Source organism: Carex rostrata, chromosome 13 (genome assembly GCF_964058835.1).
Source record: "Carex rostrata chromosome 13, lpCarRost1.2, whole genome shotgun sequence".
In the NCBI taxonomy this organism is placed as follows: domain Eukaryota; kingdom Viridiplantae; phylum Streptophyta; class Magnoliopsida; order Poales; family Cyperaceae; genus Carex; species Carex rostrata.
In genome coordinates, this window is record NC_135930.1 from 2,338,151 (window position 1) to 2,363,560 (window position 25,410).

The 25,410-nt window shown below is 34.3% G+C and overlaps 1 protein-coding gene, 1 long non-coding RNA gene and 1 pseudogene across 2 annotated transcripts; all 3 read right to left on the reverse strand.

The window, feature by feature from the left end:
- Positions 1-2,173: 2,173 nt before the first annotated feature.
- Positions 2,174-3,001, reverse strand: LOC144564357 (uncharacterized; the record flags this gene model as incomplete). The annotated part of the gene is made up of 1 exon (XM_078313963.1): positions 2,174-3,001. A coding segment is annotated over one exon (828 nt), but the record flags the coding sequence as incomplete, so codon positions are not given.
- A 16,473-nt stretch (positions 3,002-19,474) lies between these two features.
- LOC144564358 (uncharacterized) lies at positions 19,475-20,291 on the reverse strand (annotated as a pseudogene).
- A 2,539-nt stretch (positions 20,292-22,830) lies between these two features.
- On the reverse strand, positions 22,831-23,807 carry LOC144564725 (uncharacterized). Its single transcript, XR_013514721.1, has 3 exons — positions 23,326-23,807; positions 23,072-23,238; positions 22,831-22,983 (listed from the first exon to the last, which is right to left on the reverse strand). It is a non-coding gene; the product is annotated as an uncharacterized LOC144564725 (long non-coding RNA).
- Positions 23,808-25,410: the final 1,603 nt, after the last annotated feature.

Sequence of the window (25,410 nt, forward strand, 5' to 3'; positions counted from 1 at the left end):
TTCCATAGCAACTCTGATAAATTCCTCGACACTTGTCGTATATTCATCCGATAGATGTGATGTTTCGTACATCCAACTGCGGTCCATCTGCAATTATAGTAGAACACAATTAATTTAGAACAATCTTGGGGTACTAAATTCTATTCACAATAGGGCTTACATGGGGCCTGGTTACCATCTTATCCCACTCTTTGAATACTTCGTCTCAGTAGTGACCACGTGTTAGTCGTGTTTTAGTATTTGAGAAAATTTCGACAGCCTTTTCCCTCAGTTCCCCGAGTATTCGGGGAACTAATAAGGAGAAATGCTGTAGAAATTTTCTTAAATACTAAAACACGACTAACACGTGGTCACATCCTAATTGAGACGAAGTATTCAAAGAGCAGTCCCAAAACGGGGACTATTCAAAATTAATCCCTAATGGATTAATTTTGAACGGGTATCATGACCTAAAGGCATTAATCATTCGGTTGTGGCTCATAAGACAATACTCTAGCTACATACGTAATACAAATCTATTTAGTCTAGCTATCGTAATACACATTCATGCACAAAACTAATTAAACATGAGTTTTATGTTTTACTTACAACTTTTTTAGATGCCGTACCGAGTGAGATAAAAATCGCTGCACCAAATCTCTCAATAATAGCCAAACTACAAAATTAAACCATCGAAACCTAATTAAGGGATGTATATATATATAACATGGACTTGGCTACGGTGCTATGGGTTACATAGATGCCTCCCGTGCTACGGCTCAATATTCGAGTTTTCAAAACCCTAACGGTCGATCCGAACCATTCATCTTATTCTCCATATTAAGAGTAGAACTAGGGTGCTCTTAAGCTCACCAAAGTGTTTGGTGAGCTTGACTCTAAAATCCATCAAATCAATTTCAAATGACGAATCCGAACCGTTGAAACCCGCCTACCTTACGTGTGATGCGTCTACATGTGAAATTTTTAAACATTCGAATTAATTTAGTATAAAGTCAAGCGGTCAAAAAACGTTAAAAAAATGAATGCACTAAAATTAATTTATTAACCTTCTAATTTTGACCAATTTACTTTATACTAAACTAATTTGAATGTTTAAAAATTTCACATGTAGACGCATCACACGTAAGGTAGGCGGGTTTAAACGGTTCGGATTCGTCATTTGAAATCGATTTGATGGATTTTAGAATCAAGCTCACCAAACACTTTGGTGAGCTTAAGAGCACCCTAGTTCTACTCCCATATTAATATGTGTCTGGAGACCAAATTTTACATTTTTCGAAAAAATTTTACTATTTTTTTAGATTTATTGAAAATCGCTGATTTTCTGACAAATCTGGACCATAGAAAACAGCGATATTCAATAATTCTAAAAAAATAGTAAGCAATTTCCAAAAAATGTAAAATTTGGTCTCCAAACACATTTTAATATGGAGAATAAGATGAATGGTTCGGATCGACCGTTAGGGTTTTGAAAACTCAAATATTGAGCCGTAGCATGGGAGGCCTCTATGCAACCCATAGCATATTAGCCAAATCCTATATAACATATATATGATGCATGCTAGGGTATATATGGGTATATATCAAAAGCTCATATATAGCATGCATGTGCAAATATAGTTATATCAAAAGTTCATATATAGCATGAATTTTCTCATCTTCACAATAAAGAAAAGCTTGAAATATAAAAATGTATTAAAACATAAAAGATAGATTAGGGTTTATAAAATGAGCCGAATTAGAGCTTAAATGGTGCTAGATCTAACATCAAACTTGAGAAAAGAAATGATCAATCAATTAATGAACCTGAGAAAAGAAGAGTGAGATAGCTGATCAATGCCCACTAAAATAGCTGCTACGCCAACCAACCGGAGGAAGAAAGAAAACTGATTCTGTGAAGAATCAGACTTTGGGAAAAGCTAAATATGCACTATCAGTATCGGTTCTATCACTAAAATCGATACTAATAGCAATTGAAACCACAGCACCTGAACTGTCAGGATCGGTTCTAAGCTTAGAACCGATCCTGATAGTTCAGGTGCTGTGGTTTCAATTGCTATTAGTATCGGTTTTAGTGATAGAACCGATACTGATAGGTATTAGTATCGGTTGGTTCTTACAGCCGATCCAGATAAGCCGATCTTGATTTCAGTTTTTCCACTAGTGCGATAAACTATATTTTTGTATACACTCTGGGGGCATCAATTTTCTCCTTCCGTTTCAGCATAACTTTTGTTGTAGCACGTGATGTACCTCTTGACAATGCGACATATAACTGACCGTGTGAGAAAACATGCTCGGGCAAATAGATGCCGACGTTAGGAATTGTTTGTCCTTGTACTTTATTAATTATCCTGGTAAAACTCAAGCGAATAGGAAATTGCTTTCGTGTAAACTTGAAAGGGAACATCTCATCATCAGATGGACACATCGGAATTCTCGATAGAAAAATTTGTTTGCTAGCATGTTCTCCAACAGCAATCTCTGCATCTATTGCATTATTTTGAAATTTTTGGCATATAAGCCTTGTACCATTACATAGGCCATTTGATGGATCAAGGTTTCGTAATAAAATAATCGGACAACCCAACTTCAATTTGAGGAGATGTGGAGGTAGCCCACTTGGAGTCAAAGAGTTCAAAAATTCCGTTGGATAGTGATTAGCGGTATCATCTTCTGCTTTGTTGAAAGTGTAGTAGATCATCTCATCACCTGAAAATATGTTAATCATTTGTTGATTCAATTCATCAACATACTCATTTCTTGTTGATAGTATAGTCCTAGAAATGATATACTCTGACGAACCACCATTGAGATGGAGAGAGGGAAAAATAGATTCTATTAACCGCTGTTTAGATTCTCCTTCCGTAGTGTATGGAATAACCAATTCTTCAGGAATACAGAAAAAGTCCCCCTCCAATGATTCTTCTATTCCATCACCAACTCTGAGCAAATATTCAGAAAAATATGGATCTAACAAAGCTCTCATGTTTCGGGTTAATTTTTATTTTTTTTATTGATGGTCAAAGAAGAGACATCCGTAGATTGGAATCAATAATTTGTGCTCTAGTACCACGCCTAACAACTGGGAGCACCTAATAATTATATAAATTATGTGTATGAGATACTTTTTATTGAGAACAATTAATTTGAAGAATACATAAAAATAAAATAAAATAAATAATTAATTACCTGTCTGAAATCACCTCCAAAAAAGCATGATCTTCCCGCCAAAGGGTAAATTTTCTTCAATTATATCTTGCATTGTTCTATCAAGGCTTCAATTACTTGTCGCTTTACCATTGATGCTTCATCACAATTTAATATGCAATACCAATATTCAAATCAACCATACAAAATGAAAACACAGATTATAGAGAAGTCCGGTTACCTAATAGCGAGATTTTTAACAACTCAAAATCACTGCGATGTAGTTAGAATTCGAATTAGACAGACAATCGATCAATAATTGAAATTAGAATTTTGTCAATTAAAATAAAATGAGAAATGATTACCGACAAGACGATCATAGTTGGCAATCCGGCCAGTTGAAGATATAATTTATGGAGATATATTGTAATAGAATTTTATTAAATAAAGAGAGGACAAAGTAGAAGGCAGGACATATTGAAAAGAGAAAAGGAATTTCACAGCGACGGGGGTTAAATAAATCAAGGGGTACAGATGGGGTTTTATTTATAGGATCGAGGCGGTTTAATCCAAAGGTTGTATGGATGAATTCAAGGGGTGCGTACAGGGACTACGGTTATTTATATGAGACAAGATATATTGAATTCAACTTTCCGAAAATACAATAGAAGAGTCAGTTATTGACATATTATGAATTACTAGATTTAACAGACATGCATAACAGTTGTGACCTTGTTATGTAAAGTTATAAAGCATGAAGCTAAATTTAAAATATACTATGTAGTGTAAAAAGAGACTCAAGCAAGATAGTAGATATATTTTGTAAGTTAATTGAATCAAAAGCCTGATGTAGTAATATTCACAGTATAATCAAATTCATAATTTAAGAAATCAAATAAAACATGGCAAGTTTATTATTTCATTTTTTTTTTAAACAGACATCCACAATGTTTTCAATATTATAAATACAATTTTGTAAAGATAAAATAATATCACAATATTTTGGGATATTACACAAGCGCACTCTCTGAAACCTAAAACATGCCATATGAAATAAGCACTCATCTATGGGAAAATTAAAATTTTGACTTAAAAGATGACAACTACTTTTTGTATAATTTCCTTTTGGAAACTACAATGGTCCCGAATATTTTTAGTTATCATATATATTTGAAACTAAAGAGATAAAATATTACCTGTTCCGCTCGGTCCATCAATAAAGAAAACTCCACTCTTTTCATCCAAAACACATTGCATAATCTCGTTAAATACGGCCAATTGTTCAGGATTTAGAGTCACACAAGCGCAACTGTTCTTCATCAACTGTTATTGCCATCTCATCAGCCACCTCACGAAATTCGTTGACATTTAAATCACCTAGTTGATTCAGGTCTAGTAGATCATACATTTTCACGTTCCTGCCCATGGATTGTAAGAAATCATTAATACTCTTGAGGACCATCTGTTGTACCAATTCGAAAGAATTGTACTCCCTCCGATAGTCTTCTGAAAGTTTGTCAAAATTTTCATTCCACAAGGCTCGAACATTCCCCGGTTCACAATAGACCAATATGGTTGCAAACAATCTCCTGAGAGCAGAAGGAACTTGAAAAGTAGCAGCTTCCGAGAGACAGTTCAATATACTATTATTTTCCTTTGTGAGACCTCTAGCTTCAGCCGATGCTTGAAAACTATTGTGTAAAACTCCATCAATTTGCAAATTAAAAGATCTGCAAATGAAGTTGGACCTCTGACATGATTCAGAAGTATACACATATAGTACCGATCACCATCTGTCGGATTAGCACTGACGACTCTACCCACTTCTCCTCCCCGTTGCTACCTGTTCCATTTTTTTTTTGGTCGAGTTCCATGTAAAGTGCTCTGGAAATTATCTGTAAAGAAAACTCCTTGCTTCCAGATTTGTCTTATTTGTCTCAAAGAATTCAGTAAGCATTGTTTTTTTTTTTGCACTTTCATCATTAGTAAGATCATACAAGTTTTGGTTCTCTGCAAAATGCATGGTTTGTTCATTTGGAAGATGTAACCATAGTGAACGGACTAATGGTTGTATCTCACTAAGTGCAAAACCAAATAACCTCCACATTACCTTAGGTGCTGACACCCAACGGGCATCTTGAAACATCTTGATCTCATTAACCTGGTTCTCTTCAGTTCCTAGTTCAACAGCCACAGTTGCACGATCATGTCCCTTGTAAATGTATTTGAAAAGATATTTAACAGCTTGAATGCTCGAGCAAACTTCAACATTGATATGACAATTATATAGCATAAGCAAATGTGGGTTATAAGGAACCACCCATCTATTTTCCAAGAACGAACCACGAACTTTGACTTGTCGCTCATTGTTTCTTCTCCGATAGACATGATAAGAGTCTTTGCCTGATATCATTGGGGAAAAATAAATAATGTAAAAAACATGTAATTAAGCATATGCATCTTCATTTGTGTTATAACATGCCCTATAGTGCATTTTGAAAGTAATATAGTGCTAAAAATCACTAATAGATAAGTATAAAAATATAATAACCTTAGTGAAAACAGTAACACAAATAAGAATAAAATTACAAGGTAGTAAAAAAAAAATCAGTTAAATAATGTTTTGACTTAATAACCTACTTGTTATCATCCTGTCTTCTTATCTTACTAATAAGGGGCTACCTTCCACATGTTTGATTTTACTGATATAGAAGCAAGGCTCTAAAGCATATTACTGTTTGATTTATTTATAATTATAGTGATATGGACATATACAAATATTTAATACGCTTGATTTAATACCTGCCACTTGATTTATGATGAGCGCTCTGAGATCAATTCCTTGAATTATTTCTATTTGCAACATATTTGGTGCGTATTTACCTACATGGGTATTTTTGTCATAGAGTTTATTACTTGTATCATCTTGAAAATGAGACTGAAATTCTGATTTTGAGTTATTAGCTGCTTTGGGTTTAGTAGTAATTTCTTAATTGCAACTCTTTTGTTTCAGGTTGGTTATTGCTGAGACTTGTGAGGAGCTTTCATATAATTGTTATAGCTGATGCCAATAATTGTAAATGGTTAGCTTTGAATAAGTATAAAGAAACCATTTGACTAAAGGAAATAAGGAAGTGGTACTGATGGTAAAAAAAAAATCCTTTTTTTCTTTTCGTACCATAACAGTAATGGTAATAATGAAATAAATCCAGTTGATAATTTGCAGGTTTATTGGGTTTTGATCTGATTGAGTGCTTAGACAGGGTATTGGCATTGTTTAATTGATATGTATTTTTGTATTTGGTCTGGATTGAATTAACCTGGAGATGCAAAATTGGATGCATAACACAGTGTAGGTTGTGCTATGAGTTCCGGTTCATTCCCTTTTTGCCAATTCTCTAAATTTTTTCACAGATCATGATGTTTGTTTTGTGCATATATATTCTAAAATGAGTTTACTACAGGTTTCATATTTTTCCATGACTTAATGCATATTTTTAGGAAGCGTCTAATTGTCCACAGCCTTTTGTCCACCATCTGTCCACCATTTGTCCACAGCTTTGACTTGCGCGAATACTGTAAAATTACTTTTACATGCTGTATAATTATACAATATATCACATAAAATATATCAGTTAATCACAAAACATCCAGCAACTATTTGAAGTGGTCCCATGATAATTAGAAAAAGATTGCAACTTGCACAACAGGAAAAAATAAATGTAATTTCAAACTGTACTTTTGAAAATTGCAGTTATAGGAAGTTATTGGCAGTTAGAGTTAGTTATTAGCGATTACTGGCATCTAGAGTTATTAGTGTCCGCACTGTGTTGAATCTTATATATTGTAAAATTGAATCTTGTATACAGTAAAATTTTCAATTGAATCTTGTATATTGTAAAATTGAATCTTGTATACTATAAAATTGAATCTTGTATACAGTAGAATTTTCAATTGAATCTTGTATACTGTAAAATTGAATCTTGTATACAGTAGAATTTTCAATTGAATCTTGTATACAGTAGAATTTTCAATTGAATCTTGTATACTGTAAAATTGAATCTTGTATACAGTAGAATTTTCAATTGAATCTTGTATACTGTAAAATATATACTGTAAAATTGAATCTTGTATACTGTAAAATTTTCAATTGAATCGTCTATACTGTAAAATTTTCATATAATACTGTAAATTTTCAATTGAATCTTGTAATTGTAAAATTTATAAAACTAAATCATAAAATATTATCATCTATACTGTAAGATAAAATGTAAAAAATGCTACATATCAGTTTAAACTACAACCTGTAAACAATCATGTATACTGTAAAATTGCAAAATATAAACCATAAAATAATACCATGTATACTATAAAATTGCTAAATCTATACATACATCCATCATCACACACAAAATCTGTTCACCACAAAACAACATATGTTCACCACAAACAACATCTGTTCAACACAAGATAAAAATATTCACCGCAACATTCAGAATAGCATAATAGCAACAACAAAAACTATGGACAAATAACTTTTACATTAAAAACCTCATGTGTTCATTGTTCGGATGAATAAGAAGCCTCATCACAAGAACAACACGTTCTTTTGAGATGTCATCCTGCATAATAATAAAATAAACAATGAAACAAATTCGATTTATATCAAATAAGAATTACAAAATAATCTTACAAGTTATTTACCTAACTGAAAAGCATATGCAGTGTAATCATGCATACAAACCTGTATGATACAAAATAAAACGCATTAAAGAGTACTCAAGTATTTCAACAGCAAAAATAAAAAGATTAAATTAATAAAGAGATAATAAAATAAAAAAGCAAAAAAAATACTTACAGACAAATAAGAATTAATGAAGAACCATTTATCCTTGATAGACGTCTCAAATTGCATGACACTCAGAACCATTTCAACCAACTACAAAACAAACGATAAAAAACATTCAAATCAAAATCAATGATGTATCCAGTAAAGTAAAATTACTTCATATATCCTGTAAAATTATTTCATATATCCAGTAAAATTACTTCATATATCAAATTACTTCCTGTATACTGTAAAATTACTTATATATCTAGTAAAATTACTTGATATATCAAATTACTTCATGTATCCTGCAAAATTACTTCATATATCTGGTAAAATTACTTCATATATCCAGTAAATTTACTTCATATATCAAATTACTTCACATAGTTGTCACATGAACAATTCTACTCATAACATAATTACTTATATTGTAGCCTATTTGCTCATCATTTTACTTTTAATCAACTTTTACTTCAAATGATAAGAGTATCACCTAAAAAAGCAAAAAAAAAAGTATTTGAAACAACATCCGCAGCAGAGCACGTTCTAATTGTTAATTACAATCATACATCATTGATCAATAAGACGAAACATGCATACAAAGATTAAATAAAAGAGAGAAGTAATGCACTGGATTACATAAATAGTAACGAGATAAACTTGGGCAAGTAAAACACACCTGAATGAGGATAATATTGGCACCTTTCTTGTGAACTTCTCTGATTAACCTGCACACATACAGTAAAAACCTTCAATTCCATCTCACCTCATAACGACTCTCTTTCTTTTTTCAGAATAATGATCAATAAGCAATGATTTCACAATATATTTTTATTAAATGGAATTTTGACGAACTGAGAAAGGGTTTATGGCCTTCATTAGTTACAACACCTACTGAGAAAAATAGTTAGGGAGAGAGAGAAAAGACGAGGTGTGTTACCGTTCAGCGGTGGCAATGTTGTCAGAAGGGGAATCGGTGCAGGCGAATTGTACAACCGCTACAGCTACCTTTCTGCCACCGCCGTTATCCATCTCTCCCTATTTCTCTTCTCACCAATGAACTTTTCTCCGCCATCAGTGGTAAAGGTAAAGGCAAAGACTCTGATCAGAACAAGATATTTCTCGCTAAAACGGAAGGCAATCGCAAAGAACTCAGGAATTGTTTGAATGAAAGAAGAAAGAGGAAGGCAATCGCGAATCGCGGTCTGAATCTTACGTCGCGACGAAAGAGGAAGGCAATCGCGAATCGCGATCTGAATCTTACGTCGCGACGAAAGAGGAAGGCAATCTCGAGCTAAATCTGATCAGATCTGAAATTTGGGAAATAAATTCAAAAAAAGAAAAGTCGGTAGCGGAGGCATGTTTAAATACGAGAATATGACAGCTAGAAAGTTGGTAGCGGAAGTTGAAGACAATTGAACTGGGAATAGATAACCCAGTGGACAAACGGTGGACAAAAGCCAGTGGACAAGACCCTTTTCTCTATTTTTATGGCTGTTTTGGATTGAAATTAGTTCACTTGTTCTATACCATATTTTACAGTCAGCCTATTTTGCAACTTCTGCTATAATTAAATGATGCAACTTATTTGAGATCTTTTTACACATATTTGGACTTTTATGTCAACACTCTCAATTGGCAAAGTATCAAAATTTTACATGATGTCTAGCTTTAGTAAACAGTGATGCAAAGTAAAGGGGCAGTAAAAAAATGCAGTTTTCATAACTTTAAAAGTCCACCTTCAAAAATACCTAATAAATAACTCAAAAATCCCATAAATGTAAAATTTAGGTCTGTTTTGTTTGCTTTTATGTCTGATAGATCCAAATTATATACACATTTGATCTATTTTTCATCATGAAATAACGTCAAATATCTTGTATTTTAAATATAAAGTGAATAGAATACACCTAGAATCAAGTTACTGCGTTTGCTTCGCTTTACAATACGGGAAATGAAGGAAAACGAAGAAAAAGAGCCCAGTGCGGACGCATTGTAGCAGCCAGCCAAAAATGGAGCCTGAACTTAAAATGGCCACAACGTTTGACTCGTAACTCTGTTTTTCGCATATGATCACTTTTCGGAAAGCTAGTGAGAAGATCTACAACTTGAGAAACTAAAAAAATGAAATTTGGGATCCAGTGCGGACGCACTCAGTACTTAGACGAATTTTCAGCATCTCAGCACTTCACAGAAAAAAAAAGTCCGAGCCTAGTGAGGACGCACTCACCTCCAGTGCGGCTCGGGGCATCCGCACTGGACCGGCAGACAGCCAAAAAATGCGTTTTCAACAGTTTTCCTATTTCTGGCGCATTCGAGACGCGTTTTAATAGCCAAATTTAGACATGACAGTCTGGGAAACAATCCAAATATAGCACCCATTAACATCACCTTCTAGCCTCTAAATTGGACATGGTCTTTGGCTATAAAAGAGGGGGTTCTTTCCCATTCAAGGCATCACACACTTAGCGTAAAAATTATGCATCCAAGGAAAGCTTTTCAAGGACGGAGAAGAAGAAGATTCGAGCAAAAAGCCGACAAGATTGAGGGTTTTGATCCAAGAAAGGGTGTAATTATTTCTTTATTCTATTTTTTCTTATTTTTGCCAATCTTTGTAATGGATCTCTCCAAGAGGGAGTAGATCTCTCTCTAGAGGTTTAGGTCAATGCATGAACTTGTTTAATTATATTTTATTTGGATTTTAGTTTTTATGATGATTGTTTGATTTGATGTTAATTTCTGTGATTTATTCTTTATGAATTTCTTTAGTACTTGAATTATAGTTCATTTGGTTAGGTTTAGCGAATTGAAGTAGCTTTCAATCATGTTATATCATGTCTTTCCGCTTTAGTTTATTAAAATTCTAGCATTGGTCTAGGTAAGGAAAGTACTAATTGAAACAATAAACATATACCTTAGGTTTGGATTAGAAGCGACCGAACTTTGATATCTAAGCCGGAACTACAGAAATTAAGATTAGGGTTTGGTGAAGTATTAAATTGAAGTCAAAACCTAATTAGGACACCTTAGAATAAAAATTGATATATACTTTCAATTATGTGTATTAAAAATCTCTCTAGGTAGTGACAGCCCTAGAAATCGAGGAACATTAATCTGTTCACCCAAAGTATTTGTATCAATATTTGTTCCAAAGGCTAACACAAATTATAAACTAATTCTTAGCTTTCTTAGAATAAATATTGATGTTTGTTTTGGAGCATGTGTATTAAATATCCCACTAGGCAAGGTAAAACTCCTAGAGTTTGATGAACATTAAACCATCCACCCAAGATAATGGTGTCAATATTTATTCAAAGAACATCATAGGTTAGAAACCTCATCATAATCAAACATGAATTTAAACAACACCGAATATATAGAATTAGCAAGGAATTGTAGACCGAATACCCCTAGATCTCCTAAACTTGAAAACAACCCAACCTTTCTTTTCTTTATTTAATTTTCATTTATTGTTTAAAACTCCTTTCTTCCGGTTATTGAATCCAAACTTAGAATTATTAGAACAGAATCCCCCCAATTTACTTCATTTTGCACTTTACTTTCTCTTATTTTTCTGAAATTAATTGATAAAGTTTAAGCTAAGTATCTATCATACTCTCTATGGTTCGACACCCTAAGTACTACATTGATAGGTTGTGCGCTTGCAACAAACCTTTCTTTGAGTATTGAGGATAATAAATTTAAAGGCAAAAAGAGTATAGATAATTCCGTATATCAAAAATACTCATCAAGCTTTTTAGCTCCGTTGCCGGGGAGTATAGTTAAATACTAAGTTTTTACTTTATAAATTTATTTCAGATTTTTTTCTCACTCTTTGTTTTGGAAACTAACCTTAGTTCTTTTTCAGCATTCTATGAGCCTAGGGAGAACCCCTTTTCCCACAATTATAGAAGACGAAGAAGACGAAAATCAAAACATGGAAATCCCAATCGAAAACCCAGTTGAAAACCCAGTCGAACAACCTCACCGTGATGAAAAAATCTCACCATGACAGCAATGATTCTCGCGTGCGAGAATTAACCCCACCTAATAACGGGAGGCACAACAACAACAACAACAACGAAAATGAAAACAAAACGGCCGTAACCATCAACAAGGCCACCGCTTCGGTTTCATTTCTCATAGCCAAGATCCACGTGACATTAAGCCTTCTCTCATCCACCTACTTAGCCCAAATCAGTTCAGGGGAGCCCTAACGAAGATCCATACTCCCACTTGGCAGTTTTTGAAGAACACTGTGGCACTTTCGCTCGAGAAGGAGACGAGCTAGACAACCTCAAGCTCAAATGCTTCCACTTATCCCTCCGGGACAATGCAAGAACGTGACTAAGAACTGTCAACCATGACAACATCGAGACATGGGGCGACATGGAGAAGTTATTCTTAGAAAAATACTTCCCTCCATCCAAGACCCAACATTTCCGGACGAAGATCACAACATTCAAGCAAGCCGAGGGGGAGTCTCTAACCGAAGCATGGGATCGATTGACGGAGCTCCAATGCTTCATGGCTTGACATGTGGTTACTGTTTCAATTCTTCTATGCAGGTTGCACAATAGCCACCAAAACTCACTTGAACTCCGCCGCAGGGGGGAAGCATGTCACGAATGGATCTGGCACAAGCCATGGCGATCAACTAAAGGGAATGGACGGCCGAGCGAGCGGGACAAGCCCAAAACACACTAGGAATCATGAAGGTTGATGAGGTTACCGCCTTGAGAGCGGAAATGGAGGCCTTACAACACCAAATGGCACAAATGCAAAATGTCAAATCCGTGACGAAAAGGGCTCTATGCGGCATATGTGGAGAGGTGACTCATAACACCGCTGATTGCCAAGTCCTTATGGAAGGAGAGGATGTCGAGCAAGTAAACGTTATGTTTTATGATGAAGGTGATAAGAGGAATGACTCGATCTACAATAAGATTAGGCAAAATAATAATTTCAATTCAAATTCATACAACCCTAATACAACGTGGAACCATCCAAACTTCAAATGGAAGACCGAGAATGACAACTCTAACTAATTCCAAGATAATTCCAACCAATACCGGTCAAACCAAAACTCCTACCAAGGTCCTTCCCAAACTTCTAAATTAGAAAAGATGATAAAAGGCCTTGTACTATCTCAAAACGAATATATCAACTACCAAAGAAACACCAATACCAACTTTGAGGAAAACTTTAGGGAGTTGAAACAAAAATTTGAGTTTTTGGATACTAAGACGAAGATGCTAGAGACACAAATAACACAACAAGCTGCATCAACCTCTCGTCAACAAGGGACGCTCCCAGGCAAAGCCAACATCAATCCGAGGGAGTACGCGAATGCCATAACCTTGAGGAGCGACACGGAATACCAAGGACCAAAGATGCTGAGCATAGAAGAGCAACAACAACCACCAAATGAGACACAACCACCTCCAGCTCCTCTAAATACGGACGCACCGGCATCAGAAAAATCTCAAGAACCGGGTAATTCCAACTCAACCAAGGTAAAACCTATTGAAACTCCTAAGTATATTCCACCACATAGGTTTATACCATTTCCTCAAAGGTTAGTGAAGAATAAACTTGACCAACAGTTTACCGAATCCGTAGAACAAAAAAAAGCGCACAATGGAGGAAAGTGAACATGTGATATTAGATGAAAAATGTAGTGCAATCTTTTATACCAATTTACCTCCCAAAATGAAAGATCCAGGTAATTTTTCGATACCTTTCTCTATAAACACAACTATGATTGAAAATGCAATGTGTGATTTAGGGGCAAGTGTCAGTCTCATGCCTAAATCAGTTTATGACAAACTTGAGTCGGGTACTTTAGAACCAACCAATATGACACTAACTCTTGCTGACGAGATGACACAATCTCCACTTGGTATCTTGAAAAATATGGTTGTCAAAATTGGTAAGATTAAAATTCCTGTCGATTTTGTTGTCATTGAAATAGATGATCATTCGACCGTTCTCTTAGGTCGAGCTTTCTTAGCAATGGTAGGTGCAAACATCAAAGTCAAAGAGGGAGAGCTTTCTTTCTCCGTTGGGAAGAAGAAAGAAAAAAATTATTTTCATAAGCCATTGATACCTCCTAATAAAAATTCAGTTTGCATGATAGAAATTTCACAGGTTAATAGAAAATTTGTGCAAAAGAAGTCGGTGGCAACATCTGAAACTGACAAACCTCGAGAAGTCGACAAGACAAAACAAGCTTGGCTTCCAAAAGAAAAATCCCTAAAATTGATGAAAAAATTCAAAAACAGGAGCAAGAAGCAAAAACAAACCTCGACAAAATCAACACAAAACCGAGCAATGGGAAGGCCGCCCTCCCGATCCTCCACCCAAGCATTGAGGCCGCGCGCACCACTACCACCTTCTGCCAATAGAGTAGTTCATGTTTCTTCCTATTTACTTTTGTTTATTTTTACGCATTGGGGACAATGCTTAATTTAAGCTTGGGGGATGGGTATAAATTGTATCTTTACATGCATGTTTATTTGTTTTCAGTTTTTAAAAAAATTTAGGATTTATAACCTTGATTTTTACTTGACCATGAGTAGGATTTGTGATTTTAAACTTAATTGCTTGAGATTGCTAATTTGTCAAGATGTTTTACGAGGTTATGAAAAATAGAGTCTTGCATAATTAGACTTAATTGTTTGAAAATACATAAAGTATAAAATCTTGTTTTAATTTTTGTTTTAAAAGTTGGCAAAAATAAAACTTTTCATAAATTTGAGTGATTGTCAAAAAAATTAGAAATTTTGATGCAAATTTTAACAAGTTTTTAGTAATACCCTTGGAATAATTGAAAATAACCACATAATTTGGCGAAAAACTTTGTGGAAATAAAGATTTAAAAAAAATGAAAACTTAGGGATTTAAATTTCTTTTCAAAATTGCGGCTTATATGCGAAAAATGAATTTAGAAAGACCGGGATATCCATAGGTATGAATTAATGCCTAAGGATGTGTGTATTTATGATATTTTGCAAAAATGTTGAAAAATAGTAAAATTGAAATTTTTTTACAAATAAAATAAAATTCCGCTTGCTTATGTTACGGCGACATGACGTATTTGTAGCAATGAATCATTGACACTTTGCTCTGCTAGTTTCTCAATAAAGTGACCGGGTTCGCACTAAACATGTGAGTTCGTGTCATGGAAGGGTTGAACCAAGAGCATGCAAAAGCACTTTTGAATTAAAACGGTTGGGTATGGATTAGCTACCTATACCTAGCTGGTTTTGTTCTAAGAATAAAGATTTATAGTGTCATAAAATAAAAGCAACAAAAGAAAAAGAATTTTGCAAATATCAACATACGAAGTCCGCGACTTTCTAACCTAAACTTGATCCAAGCTTGGGGGATTTTTAAAAGAATTTTCACAAATAAGAATGCATTTTTTGTAACAAATTTAGATATCCAAAGTTTACAAATTCTAAGTCCTTGTCACACCCCGAGACAACCCGCCACGTATTTCTACGTAAGGCGTATTCACATCACATACATTATCAATAACAATATAAATAAAGCCACATTTATTTCATAAGCAAAAGAGTTTTCACAAACGATCGTGGCAGACATGGCTAGTAACACAGACACTGCCATGCCTGCTCAATGTATCAATATAGAATTGTGGAAAAGAAATATAAAAAGTAAACAACATGTGGCACTTTATTAATCATAAGCCTTCCCGCTTAGTCTCACTCTTGTCCTTGCTCGAATCCTTCTGCGTCATTACCTGGAACCCACATAAAAGTGGAACGGGTGAGAGATCGAACCTTCTCTCAGTGCGGGATTTAGTTCCAGCCTAGAGCTTATAAAACATTTACTTATATTCACAAATATGAAAATACATAAATAAAATGCGTATGCTTCTTCCAATGCAATGTATATCCTATTGTTACCTCATTCATTTACTTTCATTTATTTAAAGAAAAATCCGTTAATCTTGTTCGTTTGCCTCACTAGACGGTGAATTCATATGCCGCTAGGTCTTGGCGTGATAGGACCGCTTCCGCCTACAATCACGTCCGTGAAAGGACCGCTTGCGCCTACGATCACGTCCGTGAAGGGACCGCGTCAGCCTACAATCACATCCGTGACAGGACCGCTTTCGCCTACAGTCACGTTAACGAGGGGTCCAGTCGAAACTAAACCCAATGTATACATCCCAATATGCAAGCATATTGGCCCCTGTTCAATTACCATATTCGTTCTTTTTCAAAAAAAAACACCTTTATTCAATCACACAGTTCATGCCATGCTCAACACATCCTATTCATGCAAGTCCATTAGTCAATATATGAATCCTATCATTTCATGCAAGTTATTTGTGTCTACTCAAGTCATACGAATGGTTCGACAACAACATGCATAAATTCAACTAATGCAATAATAATAAACAATTGAATGACAATAGGAAAGTAAAATAGTTTTATAAAGTCTAGGAAACCCGCACCTCTTATTGTAGTAATTTATTCGTTCTTCCACTCTTCTAATACTTCAAGATTCAAACCTAAATTACATAAACATGATTATATTTAACATCGCTTGACAACACTTGTCTATAATACTTAATATGTTTTGCCAGTTACAACCTACTTAACAATCCGTTTTAAAATCAGAGATGAAAAGGCAAATAAAGACTTGACATATATGCATCATAACTTTATTTAACCAAGTCCTTTAAAATATAGCTATTTAATAAGTGCGATTATATTCTCTTTGTTGAAAATAATTAGAGTACATAGTAAAAATTAATATGGTTACATTAAATCTTCAACAAAGATTTAAAAGTCACTGAATAATGGTAAAGTATAAAGATAATTAAAATATATGAGAACTAAGATAGATTTTTATATACTTTAAAACAAAAATAAACCTATTGTTTGATATTATTTAAAAGGTATAATAATATGAAGAGGGTAGTAAAGTAAAGATAGGTTCAATATATAGATATAAAACATAAACATGAATAATAGAAGGAGCTTTGGCGTATGATCGATGTTAACAACTAACAAATCTTTACCACTAAGTTTATAATATAATAACGTCATCTAAACAAGTACTCATCGGACAATGGTTAAATAATGAACTTTTGATATGGGTTTACCTTGAGAGCAAGGCACATGGGAGAAAAGATAAGGGTGGTGCATGGACCGTGGTGGCTGCCGGTGGTCAGCTTCTTTGGCGGTGGCTGGTGGTGCAGGGGGGCAGTGCACGACGTGCAGCAGCGACGGATGTTCTTATTCTTACAGCTCCTTGTGCATCTCGGGCAGCTGGGGTTCTAGGCAGAGAAGGACAAAGAGAGAGAGAGGACAGGTGAGGGGCTGTTAGGGTTATCATGCTAGAGGGTAGTAAGGGGCTATTATAGAGAGGGATCTGGCGTTAGGTTGTTAGCTGGCGAAGGAGTGCAGGTCATGTAGGCGGGAAAACAAAGGAGGAAAGACCAAATTTTAAGGAAGGAGAATTAAAGAAAATAATCTTCTTCTTTTTTTTGTTTGAAATGAAGATGGAAAGTTTTAATGTTTGATGCATATGAGATGGAATCACAGTTCTTTGTGTTGCTGTTCTTTTTTTCTTTTGTTTTATTTAATTTTGAGAGATGCTAATTTCATTGTCAGCAGTTAGATAGGTGATGAAATCTTTTCAAAATTACACGTATAGTAAGTATATTAGGAGAATTTGATATGAGCAGAAGCATAATATGTACATATCGATTATACACATATTGACACTTGTATGTTTAAAATATGGAAAAGCACAAAACATAAAAGTCGTTGGTCTCCTTGTTAGATTTCTATATATTTCAATTCTGTATACTATATTGGACAACATTATTTTCTATATATATTTATTTATTGTGAAAAAGTTATGAGAAATATACTCCCAATCATCCGTTATTATTTTTCAGAATATTTCAGCGCGTAAATATATATTCTACTTAGGTACAATATTTTGAACATAATGTCTTAGAATTTTGTAATATCATATAACGTAATATTTGTAGATCTTTATGTAAGCTTCTTAATAGTTATTTATTACGTTCCATGACATATGTCTCTTATCTATGCTTAATCATATATATTTATATAAAGTATAAATATTATTTGTTCCTGGAATTATTTCGATAAGAAAATACAACTAATCAACGATCAAGGAATATTACATTCTTTCCCCCTTAAAAAGAATTTTGTCCTCAAAATTTGAACACTAAATAGGATAATAAAAATAATAATAATAATAATCAACGTGATGGAATATTACAGTCCTTAAGGAAATGAAAGTTAGAGTAATCAAATTGTGGGGTGAATCAAGATTAACGAAGGGTTGTACTTTATATTTGTAGAAAATTTACATTGAGATTTTTAAATTTTGGCAAGATCATACAAATTTTTCGAAAATTTGAGAAATGTATACTTGATATGGAGTTAAATTAGAGATCGAATTGTGTTCCAAGTTTAGATGTTGCTTGAGGACAAGCAATGTTCAAGTTTAGGGGAATTTGATAGACCTAAATTATATACACATTCGATCTAATTTTCATCATGAAATAACATCAAATATCTTGTATTTTGAATATAAAGTGAATAGAATACATCTAGAATCAAGTTACTGCGTTTGCTTAGCTTTACAATGCAGGAAATGAAGAAAAATAGCCCATTGCGGATGCACTGTAGCAGCCAGCCAAAAATGGAGCCTGAACTTAAAATGGCCACAACTTTTGACTCGTAACTCTGTTTTAGACATATGACCACTTTTCGGAAAGCTAGTGAGAAGATCTACAACCTGAGAAACTAAAAAAAATAAAATTTGGAATCTAGTGCGGACGCACTTAGTACTTAGACGAATTTTCAGCATCTCAGCACTTCACAGAAAAAAAAAGTCCGAGCATGGTGCAGACGCACTCACCTCCAATGCGGCCCGAGGCATCCGCATTGGACCAGTAGACAGCCAAAAAACACATTTTCGACAGTTTTTCTATTTCTGGGGCATTCGGGACACGTTTTACAGCCAAATTTAGACATGACAATCTGGGAAACAATCCAAATATAGCACCAACTAACCCCACCTTCCAGCCTCTAAATTGGACATGGTCTTCTAGCCTATTCATGGCATCACGCACTTAGCGTAAAAATTAGACATGGTCTTCTAGATTGCAAGTCATGGTCAGGAAAATATCTAGATGCCTAAACCGTGTAACCAGTGCTATGGCATCCATGAACCTACGCCTCATGTCTCTAGGGCCACCTATGAATGATGACGGCAACACTATTCTTTGACCAATCATGTGTGCTCGACCTTCACCAGCAAAAATCTAATCGAGATGTTTCTATTTTTATGTACATGTCTACAACAAATTGTTGTAGCAACCTACCACCCAACAAAAGCAATTTTGTATCACTTCGTATCTAGAGTTTGTAGTTGTAATATTCTCTTGCTGAAACAGTATTTCTTCCTCTACGTCTAGAGACATCTGCATTCATGAAAAGAAAATTAAAAAAGTAACTAATATGGTAAATAAATTCAAAATTCAAAATTGCATGAATGATAATACTCGAAAGTACATGATAATGGATAATTCACCTTGCTCAGCTTCATCATCATAATCCATGCATTCCTCTGTAATAGAATCTATAGATATACCCACTCTAGGAATCTTTGGGTGCCAACCAACTACACCATTTGGTAAAAATATTGGATAAGCTAACGGATCATAACATCCAAAATAGTAATTCACAATTTTAGGACGGTCAGATTTCCCAAATACAACAATACTTCTTCGGAATGCACTGTTATCGCCATTGCCCTCAACCCAAACAGCAGCAACTTGGGATGAAGAAGGTTTATTATATACACGTTGATCAAGTTCTACAGAGGTATTTAAGGTGATTCCACAAGTATCAAGTGTTTGTAGCTCACCAAGGCTCCTAAACACTTTACTATATGGATTATTAGAAAGAATAACTATAAGCTTTTTGACTATATTTCTATCAAGGTTTGGCATCCTTTGCACTCGATGATCCAGCTCTGATTCTGTGTCATAGAAATAGAGTTGTAGATACTCAGGTAACCTTCCTTCTCTAGGCACTAATAGATCGATGATGTGATATATCTAGCCATAAACACGAAAGTTATACACTCCGCCACAATTTGATTCCTCATTGGTCACACTGCCGCCATTATTAGTCTTGTTCTTTCTCTTTGCATCCTTCACACCGAAGGACGTGAATGAGAAGTGGGTATCGTAAGACCTTATTAAATGTCTAAAATCAACACCAATTCAGTCTCTAGTGGTGAATAGATAGTACAGTTCATTAGGGTCCTTGGAGCTCGGTAGCTTGGTTTTTCCATTCATGCAACAAAAGGTACGAAATTTTTACTGGAACTGTCTGGCCCCACAATATGTGCAGCAAGTTGGTGCCTTTAGTAACCTTGGCGTGGATGGCAACCCATGATATACAAAATCATAAGGGTCATATCCATTAGCACAATTGAATGAGGGATCAATTGAAGATGAATGGTTGTTGCACTCAACTTCTACAAAAAAATTTATCAAAAAAAATGGTGAATACAAATAAAAAAAGTGTTGTTAAGCATAAATGATTGTGACCTGTGAGATATTAAAACTAAACCTTCAGATCGAGAAGTGAAGATGGGTGCAACAATTTCCCTATTAATGTCATTTTGTGTGGTCACAGGTGGCATTGCGACTTGTTTGTACACCCCGAACATAAAAGTTAATTTGCTGCAACTACGTACTATTCAAAGATGTACATACAAATAAAAAAATTTATAAAAAATTGTCTTAAAAAAAATATATTACCGTGCAACGACTTAGTAGCATCATGCGGAGTTGATGAAGCTACATCTATTTGCAATGGAGTATCTAAAACTAATAAAATATTTGACCTCGCAAGAGCATTTGGTTTTGGATTATTGCTACTATCTCATGTTTTGAGTTACTTAGTTGCACGGTTTTTCATCAGAAGAGCTTGCTTCTTTTCCCAACTCATTTCTTGATATGCAGCCCTTTTCTTGTACCTTTTCATTTCATTCAATCTTATTTCTGTTATTACAAATAAAATAATAATATAAGTTTGCTTCCTTGAGAAATGTACATGGATTAGTGATAGAGAAAAAAATAGAAATAAATAAATTTTTGTAAACACCTGATGTTCTTGGAGTGGTTGAATAAGAATCCTCATTTCCATTAGTTATACTTTCTTGAACGTGCTTTCCTGTAAATTGTCTCGACATGGAACATAGGTAAGATGATTGAATAATGAGTGGTTCTCGTTAAAGGCATAAGCAAAAAAAATTGATACAAGAGTTCCAAAATTATTTTGTGTTCCAATACAAGAAAGGAGTAAAATGGAAATTACAGGGGGTCATTTTTTTGTTTTACCGCCATTTTCTTAATGTTCACAAACTCAGAAAATAAAATTGATAAATTGGGTAAGTGCACATGGCGCCATGGATGTTACCTAAAATAAGAGATTTTAAAATCATGTCATATGGATGTAATAAAGTCCAAAAGTACATATAGATATGGATGTAATAAAGTCCAAAACAAAAATATCTCAATAATATAGAGATGGTCATAATTAATTGTTCAATCTTGTCATATAAGTATATTGATTTATTTAATTTATTTCTTATGTGATTTTTTTTTTCAAGTGAAATTTGTACATATATTAAATTGAAAATTGAAATATTTTACAATGTTATAAAAAAAAAGCTATATATGGCCGTAATTGATTGTTCAACTTGTAGGTATTATTGATTTATTTTATTTCTTATCTGCGCCTACTTTGGAATTTAAAGAATCTAGAGATAATAAAACAGCAAAACATAATATAAACTATCCTCTCCTTTCATTTCTTGAAAAATTAAAAAGATGAGGGACTTGGTCGTAACTTTCCTCTATTCTACTGACAACCTCATGCCCTTTAACACATTTTTGGTAACTCTGTTTTTTTTCCTTTGCCTTAGCCCCAATTTTACCAGTGACTACTGTTGATTACTCCTTATTGTTAGATTTATCAGTGACTGTTGTTGGTTGCTCCCTTATTGTTAGATAAATATTTCAAATAAACATTTTGGCAATTTAATTAGGATCCTCCCTTATTGTTAGATAAATATTTCAAAATATATCATCACATCATGATGACTTGAATTAAGCTCTCTAAAGCAAAAAAATAATAAACATAAATTAAAGCAATTGGTATGATAGGAAAATTTCAGTTTTCTTGCATACTGGCACCAACAAGAGTGCTTTGACATGGACTTGAGAATTAGGCATCCAACAAAATTTGAGAGATATTCCGAAAAATGTAATTAATGAAATGATACAAATCTTGAAAACATGATTCAACAAATATGGAATTTATACTTAACAGTCACAAAATAAAAAGAAATGGGTCTGACATTTAAGAAAGCAAATTTGCAAATAAACCATTGTGTTTTTGTTATATTTTATTTTCTCTAAATTATGCAAACAACAACAATCTTTTTTTTTACTAAACAAATTGAAACACATAGTAAGTAACTTTGCTGAAACACTTTCTTAAATCAAGTAGAACTATTTATTACATCAAGGAGATACTTGGTTTCTTTTGCTAGATCAAGAGGGGTGGCATAGATGACACTGATCTCATGTGTAGATCGTGCAATTTGTCTTCTTCTATTATTTCCAACCATCACAAACATATTATATTTATTATAAGTAATTGATCGAAGACGCTCAAATATAACAACATGAGAATTATCGTAAAAACAAATACAAATAAAAATTGACAAACTGGAACTTAATATGGAAATATAGTTGAGAGTAGGCAAAAAAAAAACTAACTTTCTTAAAGAGCTTAAAGAGGAAATTTACCTTGCATCCCAACAATTTCTCGCCCACCTCATTAAAAATTGTGACATCATAACAACCAGTATGGTCTATAATCTCCATTTTAAATACATATCTAGAAAAGAAGAGTATTTAAGTTTGAATATCAGCACATCCAACATAGGCATATAAACATACTTATCAATAACCATGAAAATAAGTACCTGACACACCCTTCAGAATATAATTTCGCACACTTGCGACACCAATATTGTGAGTTCGGTGCCTCAAAGAGACCTGTCCTGCACCAGCCACACCCTGTATACCATAGGCTGTTGTGTTTATCATAATAAATTTGACTAATGATAACAACAACCTCATAAAAACCATACTGCACAAGATGAATGTGAGTTATTTGTCATTTGATAGAAAGTTACAAGTAAACAGTTAAAATTAGTTTTGAGTTTTGAATTGGTACCTTATTGATATTACAGTTAGAAAATTGTTTAAGCTCTTGAACTGTAATCCTTGTAGCACCAGTCAAATCAACAGCTACCATGTTGGCTCCACAAATGTTGCAGGAAGCTATCTCTTTATTTTTCAACTGATTTAGAATGTTTGAGGTCAAAGAAAGGAAATAATTAGCTAGTATATATGAAATTAAAATAGAAGGTTCAGCTCTTAATTAAAATGGAACGTTCTTCTCTTAATGTCTGATTGCAATTTAAGAGATACATTACCAGACCTAACACAACTACCTATATTTTTGCCACCGTTATGGCATTATGCCTTTACTTGATGAAAGCAAATCGAGTTTTATATGATACCTTGTCTTGAAATCTTGAACTTCATGGATTGGAGGATTGAAAAATACTCTACTATTATAGGAGCTGTAAAGAAGTAGATAATCTAAAAAAATAGAATAAGTAATCATCACCACCAAAGTTACTATTATAGGAGCACTCTAGTGGCGATTCTATATGGCAAGATAATAGGGCATTTACAACCCAAATACAACACTCCAATTGAAGGTGTTTGGAGCACTCTAGTAGTGTCTCCAGATGGCAAGATATCAGATCATTTACAACCCTAATACAACACTCCTATTGGAGGTGTTTCGAGCACTCTAGTAGTATCTCCATATGGCAAGATAATAGGGCATTTACAACCCTATTATAACACTCCAATTGAAGGTGCTTAAAGCACTCTAGTGGTGTCTCTATTTGGCAAGATAATATGGCATTTAAAACCCTAACACAACACTCCAATTGAAGGTATTTGGAGCACTATAGTAGTGTCTCCATGTGGCAAGATAATAGGGGATCTACGACCTTAATACAACACTCCAATTGAAGTTGCTTGGAGCGCTCTAGTGGTGTCTCCAGATGGCAAGATCAAAGGGTATTTACAACCCTAATACAACACTTCAATTGAAGGTGTTTGGAGCACTCCAATAGTGTCTATATATTACCAGATAATAAGGTATTTACAATTCTAATGTAACACTTCAATTGAAGGTGTTTCGAGCACTCTAGTCGTGTCTCTATATGCAAACATAATAGGCCATTTACAACCCTATTACAACATTCCAATTGAAGGTGTTTGGAGCACTTTAGTAGTGTCTCCAGCTAGCAAGATAATAGGGCATTTATAACCCTAGTACAATAATCAAATTGAAGGTGTTTGGAGCACTCTAGTGGTGTTTCTATATGGCAAGATAATAGGGCATTTACAACCCTAATCCAACAGTCCAATTTAAGGTGCTTGGAGCACTCTAGTTGTGTCTCTAGATGGAAAGATAATAGGACATTTACAATGCTAATACAACACTCCAATTGAAGTTGTTTGGGGTACTCCAGTAGTGTCTGTATTTGGCAAGATATTACAACCCTAATACAACAATCCAATTGAAGGTGCTTGGAGCACTCTAGTTGTATCTCCAGATGGCAAGATAATAGGGCATTTACAACCCTAATACAACACTCCAGGTGAAGGTGTTTGGGGTACTCCAATAGTGTCTCTATATGGCCAGATAATAGGGCATTTACAACCCTAATACAACACTCCAATTCAAGGTGTGTGGAGCTCTCTAGTAGTCTCTCCATATGCCAAGATAATTGGGGATTTACGACATTAATACAACACTCTAATTGAAGGTGCTTGGAGCACTCTAGTTGTGTCTCCAAATGGCAAGATAATAGGATATTTACATCCCTAATACAACACTCCAATCTAAGGTGTTTAGGGTACTCTTGTAGAGTCTCTCTATATGGCAAGATAATTGGGCATTTACAACCCTAATACAACACACCAATTGAAGGTGTTTGGAGCACTCTAGTAGTGTCTCTGTATAGATAGATAATAGGACATTTACATCCCTAATACAACACTCCAATTAAAGGTGTTTGGAGCACTCTAGTGTCTCCAGATGTCAGGATAACAGGACATTTACAACCCTAATACAACACTCCAATTGGATGTGTTTCGGACACTCTAGTGGTGTCTCCATATAGCAGGATATTAGGGCATTTACAACTCTAAATGCCCTTTTATCTTTCCATAT